We start from the raw sequence: 15025 nt of genomic DNA on the forward strand, positions 1-15025 counted from the left end.
AGTGAGCCTGCTTATCACTAATACAGAACTAGTCCAGTGTTTCACAGGGATCTTTCTGGTATAGAATACTAATTTTAAATAAAATTTGAACTTAAAATGCTTAATAAAAATGAACTGACTAGAATATCATAGTTTATTATTTTTATTTCCTTGAATATTCGAAGACAGTTGCACATATTTCTTTGGAGGAGACTTAAAAAACTCAAAGACTTTTTTCTTTTATTATACTTTAAGTTCCAGGATACATGTGCAGAATGTACAGGTTTGTTACATAGGTATACATGTGTCATGATGGTTTGCTACACCCATCAACCCGTCATCTACCTTAGGTATTTCTCCTAATGCTATCCCTCCCCTTGCCCCCCACCACCCAACAGGCCCTGGTGTGTGATGTTCCACTCCTTGTGTCTATATGTTCTCATTGTTCAGTTCACAATTATGAGTGAGAACATGTGCTGTTTGATTTTCTGTTCCTGTGTTAGTTTGCTGATGATAGTTTCCAGCTTCATCCATGTCCCTGCAAAGACATGAACTCATCCTTTTTTATGGCTGCATAGTATTCCATGGTGTATATGTGCCACATTTTCTTTATCCAGTCTATCATTGATGGGCATGTGTGTTGGTTCCAAGTCTTTGCTATTGTGAATAGTGCTGCAATAAACATACATGTGCATCTGTCTTTATAGTAGAATGATTTATAATTCTTTGGGTATATACCCAGTAATGGGATTGCTGGGTCAAATGGTATTTCTGGTTCTAGATCCTTGAGGAATCGCCACACTGTCTTCCACTAATTTACACTCCCACCAGCAGTTGAACTAATTTACACTCCCACCAGCAGTGTAAAAGTGTTCCTATTTCTCCATATCCTCTCCAGCATCTGTTGTTTCCTGACTTTTTAATGATTGCCATTCTAACTGGCTTGAGATGTTATCTCATTGAGGTTTTTGATTTGCATTTCTCTAATGACCAGTGATGATGAGCTTTTTTTCATATGTGTGTTGGCTGCATAAATGTCTTCTTTTGAGAAGTGTCTGTTCATATCCTTTGCCCACTTTTTGATGGGGTTGTTTGTTTTTTTCTTGTAGATTTGTTTAAGATCCTTGTTCCATTGGTCTATATATCTGTTTTGGTACCAGTACCATGCTGTTTTGGTTACTGTAGCCTTGTAGTATTGTTTGAAGTCAGGTAGCATGATGCCTCCAGCTTTGTTATTTTTGCATAGGATTGTCTTGGCTATACAGGCTCTTTTTTGGTTCCATATGAAATTTAAAGTAGTTTTTTCTAATTTTGTGAAGAAAGTCAATGGTAGCTTGATGGGACTAAGCTTGATGGGACTAGCATTTAATCTATAAATTACTTTAGGCAGTATGGCCATTTTCATATTGTTTCTTCCTATCCATGAGCATGGAATGTTTTTCCATTTGTGTCCTCTCTTATTTCCTTGAGAAGTTGAGCAGTGGTTTGTAGTTCTCCTTGAAGAGGCCCTTCACATCCCTTGTAAGTTGTATTCCTAGGTGTTTTATTCTCTTTGTAGCAATTTGTCAATAGGAGTTGGCTCTCTGCTTGTCTATTATTGGTGTATAGGAATGCTTGTGATTCTTGCACATTGATTTTGTATGCTGAGACTTTGCTGAAGTTGTTTATCAGCTTAAGGAGTTTCGGGGCTGAGACAATGGGGTTTTCTAAATATACAATCATGTCATCTGCAAACAGAGACAATTTGACTTCCTCTCTTCCTATTTGAATACCTTTTATTTCTTTCTCTTGCCTGATTCTCCTGGCCAGAACTTCCAAAACTATGTTGAATAGGAGTGGTGAGAGAGGATATCTTTGACTTGTGCCAGTTTTCAAAGGGAATGCTTCCAGCTTTTGCCCATTCAGTATGATATTGGCTGTGGGTTTGTCATAAATAGCTCTTATTATTTTGAAAAACTCAAAGACTTTTAATAGATTATATCATATCATTCTCATGACAAATCTGTGAGGTGAACAAAATGGCTATTATTAAACATGATTTTTAAATCCATAAATATAATTTACAACTCTTTTATCCAAGCCAAGTCAAGAATATCAGTGATTGGCCAGGCACAGTGGCTCCTGCGTGTAATTCCAGCACTCCGAGAGGCCGAGGCAGGCAGATCACTCAAGATCAGGAGTTTGAGAACAGCCTGGCCAACATGTGAAACCCCATCTCTACTAAAAATACAAAACATTAGCTGGGTGTGGTGGTGGACGCCTGTAATTCCAGCTACTCAGGAGGCTAAGGCAGAAGAATCACTTGAACCTAGGAGACAGAGGTGGTTGCAATGAGCCAAGATGGCGCCACTGCACTCCATCCTGGGTGGCAAGAGCAAGACTCCATCTCAAAAAAAAAATGAATATCAGTGATTCATTTATTCATTCTTTCAGCAAACATTTATTAAATTCCATCTCTATGAAGCTGCTGACATTTTGTCCTAGTGTTACAATGGAGAGAAAACAATACAAAGTGAACCAAAAAAAGACATGATCTCTGAACTCAGTGCAGGTACACATAACTCAGATAGTCCCACAAATATAAAATTTCAATAATGATATAAGGTCTGTGAAGGAAAGTTCATGATCCTTTGAACTGTGATACTACGATACTGTGGTACTATTGTACTGCGACAGGGTATAATAGAGGTGTTTGATCTCGTTGTAGAAGGTCCAGGAAGGCTTTCAAAGAAACTCAAAATTGACCTGAAAACTAAAAGAGGAGGAGGATATAACTAGGCCCCAAAGAGAGGGAAGAGTATCTTATGCAGAGAAAACAGCACAGAGTGGCAAGGAACATGGTGTGTACAGGGTTCAGATGGAAGACATGAAAGAAGAGAGGCAGCGTGGGGTGAGGCATATGGTCCAGTAGGAGCAGAGCAGCAGGACCTGGGAGCCCTCAGGAGAAATGTTTAGCTTTAATTTAAGGGTAACATGGAAGTAAAGAGAGGTTTCAACAGGAAAGTGATGTGAGTAGATGTGCGTGGTGACAAGATCATTCTAGGTGGGGAATTAATTGGCGGGAGAGGCAATGACCATTTAGAAGAATTCTATAATTTTTCGGGCCTTAGAACATGGTAGTAAAAAGGAAAAAAATTTCAAGATATACAAAAAATATTTGGGGGATGAAAATGGTTAGTGTCAATAATAGATGATTGGTTACAGGGGGTAAGAAAAAGAAGGTGTCAAGGATGATTCGGATTTCTGGATCATTTTGAACAACCGAATAAACGATGAAACAATACCTTGAAACAGGAGGACCTGAAAAAACAATCAGTTTCCTCTCTAGTCCAGTACTATTTCAACAGAATTATTCTCCCTATTCAATGCCTTAAGCACATTGTTAGAAATATCAATTATCATAACACCAAGCAATGGCAATATTTTGTGGATAAGTTATCAGAATTGAACATCTGTATCCAATTGTATTACCATGATGTAGATTAACGTTGAGGAGAAAGTCTTTCAGATCAGTGCTATGATGCTCCAAATAGCCAAGGTTATGGCTGAGTCTAGAAATTGGGCCATTAAAGAAGTTTCTTCTTCTAATAAGACAGTGTGAGCTTATTGGACTCCCTTGGTTAAACAAACAAACAAACAAAAGTAATTATGCTCTCTGATGGTTAGTAAATGCCCCACATTAATTTTTTTCTAATCTTTCTTTTGGGTAAAATTGGTGTCTGGCATGTGGCGGGAATGCTGCCAGGTGCCACAGGGAGAAGGCAGATGACCGTAATATGCCATTTCCCAATGCCACCCAAGGAACACAGAAAGCTGTGTTGTCTCAGATAGAAGAGGGGTTAGCAAAATGTGTTTCCACGGGACTAAAGATAGTAACACTAAAAATAGTAACATTTATTAAGCATGTATATGACATGCATAGCCTTATTTGGTATTTGTAGTGGTCTTTCAAAGTAGGTGCTATTGTTATATTACTTTAGCAAATAGAGACTGAAGGTCAAAACTGAGATTCTTTGGTCAGGGTTTTATAGCTGCCAGTGACTAATCTGGGAAACAAATCCTTGCCTCATGTCCTGGGTCAATGTCCTTAACACCATTACTACATGAAAAAGGCCATATAGAAAATTTTAGTTGAAATATTACTCAGTAAGAAAAGTCAAGTCACAAGTTGTAAATATTCTCTAGTTAGGAAAAGAAGTGTTTTTGTATTGTTTTGTTATGTTTTTGACTTCTGTTTTCCATGTGACCAAAGATTTGGAGATACTCTAAGAAAAGATAAACAGTTACTGGTTTAAAATTGTGAGGATCATTTCTCTTTAGAGACATGGAAATAATAAAAATGCTTTTAAAATGTCTTTGACCTTCCCTGGCAACTAACTTAGAGTCACAAAAATATTTTGGAATGAAGAACACAATTTATATGTTAAAAGAGATTTCAAATCCAGGTATGAATATTTCCCATGCAATGTGGCCAAATAGTCCATCACTTTCAGGAATAAGTGTTCTCTTTTCCATACATATTTAAACTTCCTGTGAATTTCATTGGCAAGTAAACCTCCCAACCCCATTTTTTAAGGATTTTATTTTAAGTCTTCACAATGATTTCTCTGAATTTGATGTTAGATCAAAGACTTTAACATTAAACTTGGAAATTATCATTCCAGAAAATAATGGCTAGAATCATAAAAAAAAACTGGCAGAAGGATTTTAGAAAATTGTTATGTTTCATTGCTTTGCTTTTTTGGCAGTTATGGACCTGAAAAATTTAGCATGTACTTTATTCCCGCTGTCATATGGCTCAGCTACACACATGAATTCAAAATGGTTTCCATTATTAGAAGGAGACAATCTTATTCCAGAATCAAGCTAAGTAACTTTTAATGTTCCAGATAATTGCTAAATTAAGCTCTACTCACAGATATTTTATGGCATTTATTTTGCTCTGAAAACCCCATTCATTTTTAAGGTAGCTGAATAAATTCAGTGATAAAAAACTCTTAAAGAGATGAAGCAGGGAGAAAATTTTTGGCTAGATACAGGGTGAATATTTAACAGGAAAAATGCTACCTGCTGAGGTATGTTTGAAGAACCATAATATTATTAAGCCCACTCTGGTGCAAAGCAATGAGAATTAATTAAAAAGAGAATGCATTTAAGCCAAATTTGATCAGCTGGTACATTATCAAAATTGAGGAATGTTAGTATACATTCTAATTCAGAATTTTCACAGAATGATTTCTGAATGGTGGCACTTAGTATAATAAAGATATGCCAAAGAAAATTATTTCCACTTTTATCCATCTTTTAGCTATTGACCCAATAAATCATGATTTTAAATTAAAATTATCTCTACCACCTTATGCCTCATAATTCTAAATTTAATTTTCAGTGTTTGACTTAATTATATCAAGGGTCAGCAAATTATGGCCTGTGAGCCAAATCTGACCAGCTGCCTGTTTTTGTGTAGCCAGAGTTAAGAAATTTTTCATATTTTTAAATGGCTGAAAAAATCCAGAGAGGAGTAATATTTCCTAATGTGAAAATTATATGGAATTAAAATTATAGTTTTTAGACATAGAGTTTATTGGAACATGGCAACATTAATTTATTTACATATAGCCCAAAACTGCCTTTGCTGTATAAGGGCAGTGTTGAGTAGTTCAGGGACCACAAAGCCTAAATCATTTATTATCTAATCCTTTACAGAACATGTTTGCCAACCCCTGAAGCAATATGAATGACTACTTAACTATCATTCAATAGATCACTCTCTAATATAATAATTCTATATTTAGAATTAAGTTAAATAATTTAACAGCTTATATCACGGACATATAGACCATTGTACCAAACCGAGGCATGCCTCACCTTATTTCATGTAGTTTGAAGTTTTCACCCTAATTAATGGAAGACTGCCTAATTAATAGGCACTCTGAGGACTGATTGGAAATGTTTATATGATAGCACTTCTTTCAGTTTTTCTCCTACCTCTCTGTTTGTATTCTCCTGCTGCACTCTTAAATGGCAGCATTCCCCAGTTACAAAGTCTAACATCTGCTATTCATATTTGCCCCACTGGTCTTCAGTAATTTCTTCTCAATTGCTGACATTGTTATAAGATGATCAAACCCAAATCTATCTCAAGACCTGTTCTCCCTTCTGAACACCACATCCACAGACCCAAAAGATAAGCATCTCCTTCAGAATGTCACCCTCAACGGTGGGTTCACCAACTTCCTGGTTTTCACCCCTACCAAAAATGCTTCTCTTTCTATAAAAAGCATCACTACACACATTACGAAGACCAAAAGCACGGAAATTGCAGTAAAATCTTCCTCTTTTTCCAGTGCCCCACACATCCACTCACCTATCATATCCTGTACTTCTGCCTCCTCAATATCTCTTAAATCTGCCTCCACTCTGTTCCCATTGGCACTGCCCTGACTAACGTCTATTTCACTTCTTTTCTGGATTACTACATTAACCTTCCATTTGCTCTCCATGCCTTTGGTATGGCACCAGCCCCTAATCTCTGCTGTCAGAGTGATGTAACTAAAACTCAGTTTTAATTCTGCCACTGTCCTTCCACCGTGATCTAAATGGCATATTTTTTTAATCTTATTGTACCCTGAGAATATCCCTAGCTCAAAGCATATTACAATCTACCGTCACGTATCTTCTATCATCATTATACTACAAGCACCTCAGTTAGGTTTAAAAATATGTATATCTATTTAACTTGCAATCCTCCACACTAAAATAAGGTAGGCTGGTACCTAGTACATTAACAATAAAGGTAATTAAAGTTGAGTAAGTTCGGATATTTGTTTTCATGTGTTTTGGGGGTGTAGAAAAAGGGACTTTCATTCATTCATTTATTCAGTTGGTCAGTCAGTCAACAGATTCTTATTGGTCTTGCCACTTAGGAAGAGAAGTAAAATGACAAATAGGCTAGGGCTTCTCAAATTTAAAAGCACAGAGGAATCACCTGGCGTTCTTGTTAGAAAGCAGAATCTGAATCAGAAGATCTGGGGTGGGACCGGGGAGTCTGCATTTCTAAAAACGATGTCAGTGTTCCTAGCCTGTGGATCACATTTGGAGAATTAAAACACTAGAGTGCAGGAGAATCACCTGCAGGGGGATTTTTAAAAAGTATTTAGAAGTTGATACCAAAATAGTAGGTGCACATGTAACAAAAAAAAGCAGAATGTATCAACTTGCAAGAAAAATAGCCATCCTGTGTCCTTTTTTCTGTGTCAACAGATCTTCTCATCAGATGCTACCACTTTGATTCTTGGACTATTTCTTCTGATTATTTACTCCATATCTGGAAATATGTTTTGTTGTTTTTTTTATGGATTAATTTTAGATATACTCTACTTGCTTAGTACTATAGAAAGGTGGTTTCTAACACTCTTACGTTACTGTATTTACCTCTATTACTAAGAGTTAACATGTACTGAGTGCTTTTTTTGTACCAGGTAACAGTCTAAGCATTTCGTGTACATTGATTCATTTAGTCCTTACAAGAAGCCAATGAGACACTATATGAAAAGCTCTACAGTATTGACGAGGAAAATGAATCGTAGTAACTTGCTCAAAGTCCCTAGATAGGAAATGGTGGGCCCAGGCAGCCATTAAACTGTTCTGCTTCTGAGAAGTATATAATTTTATTTAAATCAATAAAAAATATATAATCATTGAGACTATAAAAATATTGTCAACTGCAGAACCAAGTACTGACCCACAATCACATTTTCTTTCCTGTAAAGCTTTAGAATTTCTTTCTTCTCTCTGCAAAGTGATCCTTATAATAGTTCTCATTTTTCTTAAAAAAAAAAAAAAAAAGACAAAACTCTACCATATCAATTTATCTATTATCCACACTCCTTTTGTTTATATGCCAGCAACCCTTCCCTTTAGGTTTCTGTCTAGCTCTCTTGCAAATCTGTCATCCTGGATCTGAGTTGAATCCTTTGTTTTTTGACTCGTCTTCTTAGCTCACTCATTTACTTTGCTAGAGAACACCCCAGATACATTTTAAAGGGTATATAAGAGGCAAATTCTCTAGATACTTTTGTGACTGAAAATGTCTTCATTCTACCCTTGCAGTTAATCAATACATTGACTAAGTATAGAGTTCTCAGATAAAATTAACTTTTCCTCTGGGGTTTGAAGGTGTTTCTTCATTGTCTTCTAGCACTAATGTTTTTGAAAAGCCTGATGCCATGCTGATTTTTATTTTTCTGTAAGTGACCTATTTTTTTCTCTCTGAGGATATTTAGAATCTTCTTTTTATCCCTTCACTTTGAAATTTTACAATAATGTGTGATTTAAGCTAGGCAGGACAGGGATAGAAATTTGATTGGCAAAAAAGAGAGAGAATGCTCTCTAGGGCAATAACTAGCACAAAGGTGGAGAGGTGGGAATTAGCAAGGAGGGCCAAGGAGATTTGAGAGTCAACTATCAAACCCAGCTCTTGCATTTACCCACTTGAGTGATGTTATGCAGGTAGCAGAACCCTTTTAAGTCTCTTTGTCCTTCAGTGTAAAATAAGGATGTTGACAGCTACCTCTCAGAGTTGTTAGGAGGCCAAAATTAGATATTATAAAAGTAAAATTATTTTTAAAATAATTTCAATAGCAGGTACAAGAATTCCTGAAAGAAAGTAGATCCACCTCTGTTCTAAACTTATCAGAATGCTTCAATAAATGCTTATGGAAAGGATGTTGAGCAGTTGTTCAGATAACAAAAGAAAGAGAAATGCTACTTTTCATAATAAAGGGTTTGGAAATATTTGATGCTGGAAGACAGGGAAGCAAGAAAGAAATCACCAACGAGCTGAACCAAATACTGTCGGAAAACTAATCAGGGAAGACCCATCTCTCTTCCCTCTGATTTTAGTTGGGCTGAAGAAAGTCTTTGAAGAGAACACAAATATCTGGGGAATAAACATTATTTGCTCTGTGCTGTGAGATATAAATACCCTCTTCTATCCCTTTTATGAAATTCTACTTCAGTTTTGCACTCTTCTCTAATAACATTTTTTATGGGAGTGGACTTTGAGGGCAACTCAAAGAGGTGGATGAAATAGGTGGTACCTGAATAACATGTGTAAAACACTTAGCAAAAAGCTCAGCACACAGTAAGAGCCAGATCAATATTATTTTTTATTCTGGCTGTTATTCTTAACATTACAACTATGAGGTGGAACTATCATAACTATCAAACTATTCAACCTTAGAAATGTAATAGAAATAAGAAGATGAAGACTATGCTTTGTAATCTTTGATTCTGTTACTGGTTTCTATATGTGCATCCTTATTTCATATTGAATAATTACAAAAGTGAAACTGAACCCACATTTTTCATATTTATAGTTTTGTAAGTGGCCAGTCTTAATTTGAAATAGGAAGACAGAAGTAGAAATAGTCATGGGCAGTGGAAGAGCCTTTCTTTGCCACCATTGCTTTTCTAGAAGGGTACATGATAAGGAGAAGGAAGAGTTTTATAGGAGGACACCATTCTGTATCTGATAGAATTTACTTTGCATGTTGTAAGCAATGCTCTTCTACCTTCATGGAACCATTCCAGTTTCTAGGAACCCCATCACCACTGTTTATGAGTGCCCAGTATCCTCTTTCAAATAATAACGTCAGAGTCTCTTAGAAACTAAACAACCAAAATCATGTTGCAAAATGCCTTGTTCACAGCCAGTGCTCCCAAAATATTTGATGTATCAAAGAATAACTGAGAAGTAATTACCTGACTCCTAATAGAAGGAGACACTCAAAGGCCATTTGGTTCATGTCCTCAGATTGCTGAAACTTGATATATTCTAGTCTTTGGGGATAAAATTTTTACTCATTGTTATTTCTCTAGTGGATAGAAAATTAAGAATAATAAAAAAACAAGAATGTTCAATGTATACAAAACAGGCATCAGAGTCATAATTACAGGCCCTGTTAACCCCCCGTAACCAGGATTTTCCCACATGAGCAACCTGAGTCTGAGGGTTCACTTGAGTCTCTGCAGCTTCCTAGAGCCTACACCTGGAATTTCTGTAACTGTGACACCGACAATCCATGTGGCTTCGAATTATTCTCATAGGATTTTGCTTCTGCCCAAATATACCAAGACATGTAAATATCCAATGAAATAAGGCATGTGAAGAGCCAGGATTCATAATAGGCATTTATTGAATGCTAGTTTCCTCCATGTGGTCTCCCCTAACAAAGAAGAAAATACAGCCAATTGGTTCTCGTTTCCATAAACAACAGACAAAAAGGATGTGGATTTCATTTTTTGCAGAAATAAAGTTAGATTAAAGAAACAGTTGTGTACTTTGACTATAGAAATGATTAAACAAGCAAGAAGACAGGTTACATATAATTTTTAAAATAGTACTGGCCATTATTCTGATTAGTGACTGAAAACTAGAACTTGTGTTTTAATTAGTCACATAGATTAAAGGTCCCATTGTGTCAAGAGCACTGAATGAGATACTGTGCTATTTTTTCAAAGGCATAAAATCATGTAATTTCTTTTTTTTAAAAAAAGTTTTTAATGTAAGAATAGTCATAATCAAACAAAATTTATATGCCCCCCCAAAAAAAAACACAGAGAAGAAGCTAAGTCTTATAGATAATAATTATGTGACATTTTGGCTATACTTTGTCATAAATTGATACTAACACATATATATAAATGGCTAGGAAGATATGTTTCTTTCATAGTCTTAACAACTATTTGGAAATAATGATCTAATTTCCCAAAATGCCCTAATACTATTATACCCTGTAAAGCATTTAGTCCAGAAATTATGAACCAGAAATCTCAACTTTCTTACTTTAGCTCTTAATGTTCTATTTGAATCTAAGGTTATCATGTAAGTAATACGTGATAACTGCTTTCCCAGTACTCATTTAAAAATGACATTTGTGCATAAAATGATTCATTTTCATTTTCAATGTTAAAAAATAGTGCCTTTCTGCTTAGCCTCGCATTTCAGCATCTGTAACACTATTCAATGTGCTTGTTCAATTTATCTTTCTTGCTAGACTACAATTTCTTGGGGGCAGAGCTTGTATATTGTCTATTTATTCAAAGTTCCTGATACAGTGTCTGAAGCATAGTAGGGGCTGAACAAACTTTGTGAAATGAATAAATGACGAATGATGCAGTATTAGATCCTGTCTACAGCTAGAATTTCGGAGGAGTTTAAAACTCAATGACATAAGGTACAGTATAATCTAATGCTGACTTATTGAGAGAAAATCTGGTATAGATCATTTTCAGTCTACATAGTTAAGTGCATTCTGGTGTCCTAACTATGTAACTATCAATTCCCTAGTTCATAAGGTAACAAAAATAAGATGAAGTCAGATATCCATAGAGTTTGAGGCTGGGTTAGCCTTAGTGGCCTTTTACAGGTGCAATTTATTTTTGCAGGAAAGAGAACACTGAATCCTTCCAGAATAACCTGATTCCAGCAGACTTAAATAAAGTTGTTCATTCTTTCAAGGTTTTTCACATACTTCTGTCTTTCTAGACTGTGAAGTAAATTTCCATTTCCCAAAAGCCCCACTGCAGATTTTAATGATCCTGTCCACGTGATATACATTTTTTTGTTTCATTGCTATTAGTGAATGACAAGTGAAGGATATTCATTTTAACTTGAAAATGTCAGGTATGCACTTTAAGAGACATATTTTTTGCAGCTTTTAATGAGGTGGTGTTTCTTTTTGAAAGAAATACTCATCTCTGATGCGAATGCTGTGCAGGTGACAACTGATATTTAATAAGTGATGGTTCTTGTATTAGTCGCAGTTTGCTAAAGAAAATGTCTCAGATTGCTTTTGAAAAACTCTTAGCGTCACTAGCCCAAAGGCAAGATGTGACCTTTTTATTACATAATGAGAATCATTTATTATCTTACAATGTATCTTAAAGTCACAGACAAAATGCCACTTTGATAATTGCTTTCAATTAGCTTTGAGCATAGCATATATTCATAAAATGTCTTCTCTAATTTAGAGTTGAATTAGAGAAAATTGCAGACGTAATCTACTTTAAGGTTGTCTCATTTAAGGTGATTCGTAGTTTTATATCAAAGAAATCAAAACGAGTAGCTTTAGAACAGTCTCTCAAAGTGTTTTAAGCAGGCTTTTCAATATTTGATTCTATTATATTACCAATTAATTAACAAATTAGAAAGCTAGTTCATCATTTCTGACCTTTTATGCATGTTAAATTTAACTTTCATTTTTAATGACTGTTTTGAAATTAAGCCTTGCAGTTCATGTTGAAAGAGAGAAACAATCTGATTAGCAAGATAAATAAGGCTTGCCTTGATACCAAGTACATCTTGATATTGAGCTATAACTAGGACTCTGGAAACTATAATGGTGCATTCTTTCCCGACTTCAATAAATAATACGTAACTAATGGTCAAGAAATAATACTGGGTAATCATGTAACCTAAGCAAGCAGTTCTGGAATATTACTACAAGTGAGGTTAGAGGTAACATACTATTTAAAATGCGACTTCAGATAATTTTTAAAATTATTATCCTGAGCATTGGGATATTATTTAAGTACATATCCCTATCTCCCTTAAAAATATTTTTGAAATAATAGAAACTCTGAAATTACATTTTACACTTGCAGTGTTTCAGTCACTCATGAAATATTATTAACCTTAACAGAGAGTCTCACAAATTGGTATTGTATCTGGAGATTACTCTACTCTCTCTCTCTCTCTCTTTCTCTCTCTTTTTTTCTAGATAAAAATTACACACAAGAACCAAGCCCCAATGCTGATGGGCCCTCCTCCAAAAACCGGTTTATTCTGCTCCCTCGTCAAAAGGACAAGAAACCGAAGCAAGGAATAATCCTGTATTGTTTCATTCTTAGAAATTGAATTAGCATAATTGGGCCATGGAACACATATGCTGGAAATCTTTGAACAATTTCAAGTCTCCTGCTCATGCAAAATCATGGAAGTGGTTTAACAGTTTTTGTTACTAAGCTAATGTAAAATTCAGCTATTAGAAAATTTATTGTCTCAGTTTTTATAGGCATCTTTGCATGAAGAAAGCGGAAGTTTACCTGAAGTGATACTGCATATTTTTGTTGCATGCATTACCATAGATTTTTACATCTCCCACCCATCTCTTCCCCAATTTCCAGTTACTAACCTATGAGAAAAACCTGTGAAACGTGAAAAAGGAAATACCATGGGAAATGTGATTCTCAGTGTGATTCCAATTATTACGAAGCACTAATCAGTAATGCTACAATGATCATAATTGCAGATTGCTATATGTTTCCCTTTTAGAATCAGCGTATCAATGACCTATGACTTCAGGAGAAACTTTTAATTCAAAGATTTTATTAAATAGTTGACTACAATACCTTGCTATATATACATAGTTTTTCTTCAACATCTTAACTCTTCTGAGTGGAAATAAGGTTTTCTCATGCTGAAAAATAGAACGTGTTTTTATTTTGCTTAGTTTTCTTTTTAATTCCAGAAATAAGTGAAAACATGTTACTTGACAGTCAAGTGTGGTAATATGGCAAGCCTTGTTCCTTTCTGCATGAGAATCTAGGAGAGAATTCATAACCACACCAATAACGAAATAGATGTTTTAAACTATGTGCCTAATCAATGTGTTTCCCACCAAAGATTCAGAAAAAGATGCTTGAGAGAAATGGGTTGATGCATAATTAATTAAGCATTGTGGAGCAAATTTATGGTTCCTGTGATTAATATTGTGATGACTAAAATGCTGGAAAGAGAGTGAGTTACCCATTAATTGTGATTAAAATTCTCACCTTTCAGAGACAGACAATAAGCCAGACAACACAATCAAAGCTCGATAGATGATTTCTTGCTTTTTTCAGTCATTTAAAAATATAGGTGTAATTTTTCATGGATCAGTTAAGTACACTTGAAGGAAGTAAATGATTGTATCAGTTTCTTTCTAGTATAAATGGGTACCTGTAATAATACTGAGCTCTTGGAAGCGAATCATGCATGCAATTAGCTCCCTCCTCCTCACCTACTCCACTCCCATCTTTATGACATTTCAAATGTTTATTTGGAAACAACAGCCTAGATCACTGTTGAAGGTGTTCATGGCATAGTTGGAGTCTCTGATTGTTTAAAGAAATCATGGAACAGTACTTTTCTTTTAGTGTTTCATTAAGCCTATGATGTAAAATGAAATGCTTCTGAGCAGTCTTGTAATATTGTTCATTCATATTGACCTGCATCTCATCATTGCATGTTTTATGTTTTCAAACATGCCATAAGGAAAATGAGTGCTTGAACTGCATGATTTATTAGTTTCTCTTCACTCTGCATTAAAGTGCTAATGATTTATCAGTTCTATTTTGTTATTGATTCATTCATCTTTGAATAACAAATAGCATTTAGTGATTCTGTTGAATACAATCCTGTGCATGGATTTATGGATTTCAAGTGAAATTGCTATAATTTTAGTTCTTTGGTTTGAAAACTCAACTGAATGCTGTTATATCAAATAGCTGCTCTCAAGCAATGTGCTATAATGGAAGATTACGTACAAAGTGTATTCTTTTAGTGTTCCTGGAACATTGGACGGTAAATATCAATCAACAATAAGCTTAATTACTTTAAAAATAAAAGCTTTTGAATAAAATTAAGACATAATTTAGCATTCCCAGGAAAATTATGATTACAATTGCAAATTTAGTACAGCAATCACTTGCCCTGGTATAATAAAAAATTAAAAAGTTGTTTGGCAGAACAGTAATCTAGACCAAAAGAAATCTCAAAACAGTAACAAGTACATTACTGACATAATGTTACATAACACACACATTGATTTTTTGTATCTATGGTTACAGGTAATAAATATTTTCACATGAAATGACAAAATTTTCTACAATGGGCAGGCAGGCTTTGTGTCAAAAACATATTTTGAAGCCACAAATTATTTTATGCTCGCTACAACATACAATTACGTCTTGGCTACCTTTTATAGTATATAGTTTGAAG

General features: G+C 35.0%; 1 protein-coding gene across 8 annotated transcripts in view; it reads left to right on the plus strand.

The window, feature by feature from the left end:
• The window catches only part of DGKB (diacylglycerol kinase beta), a 743750-nt gene extending 729376 nt beyond the window's left edge, over positions 1-14374 (plus strand). For all 8 annotated transcript variants that reach the window (XM_024249734.3, XM_024249737.3, XM_024249742.3 and 5 more), the window contains one exon: positions 12765-14374. In XM_024249734.3, the coding sequence (XP_024105502.1) occupies positions 12765-12872 (108 nt within the window). In that variant the 3' untranslated portion in view covers positions 12873-14374. The remainder of the gene's footprint in view (positions 1-12764) is intronic.
• Positions 14375-15025: the final 651 nt, after the last annotated feature.

Source organism: Pongo abelii, chromosome 6, assembly GCF_028885655.2.
Source record: "Pongo abelii isolate AG06213 chromosome 6, NHGRI_mPonAbe1-v2.0_pri, whole genome shotgun sequence".
Lineage (NCBI taxonomy): Eukaryota > Metazoa > Chordata > Mammalia > Primates > Hominidae > Pongo > Pongo abelii.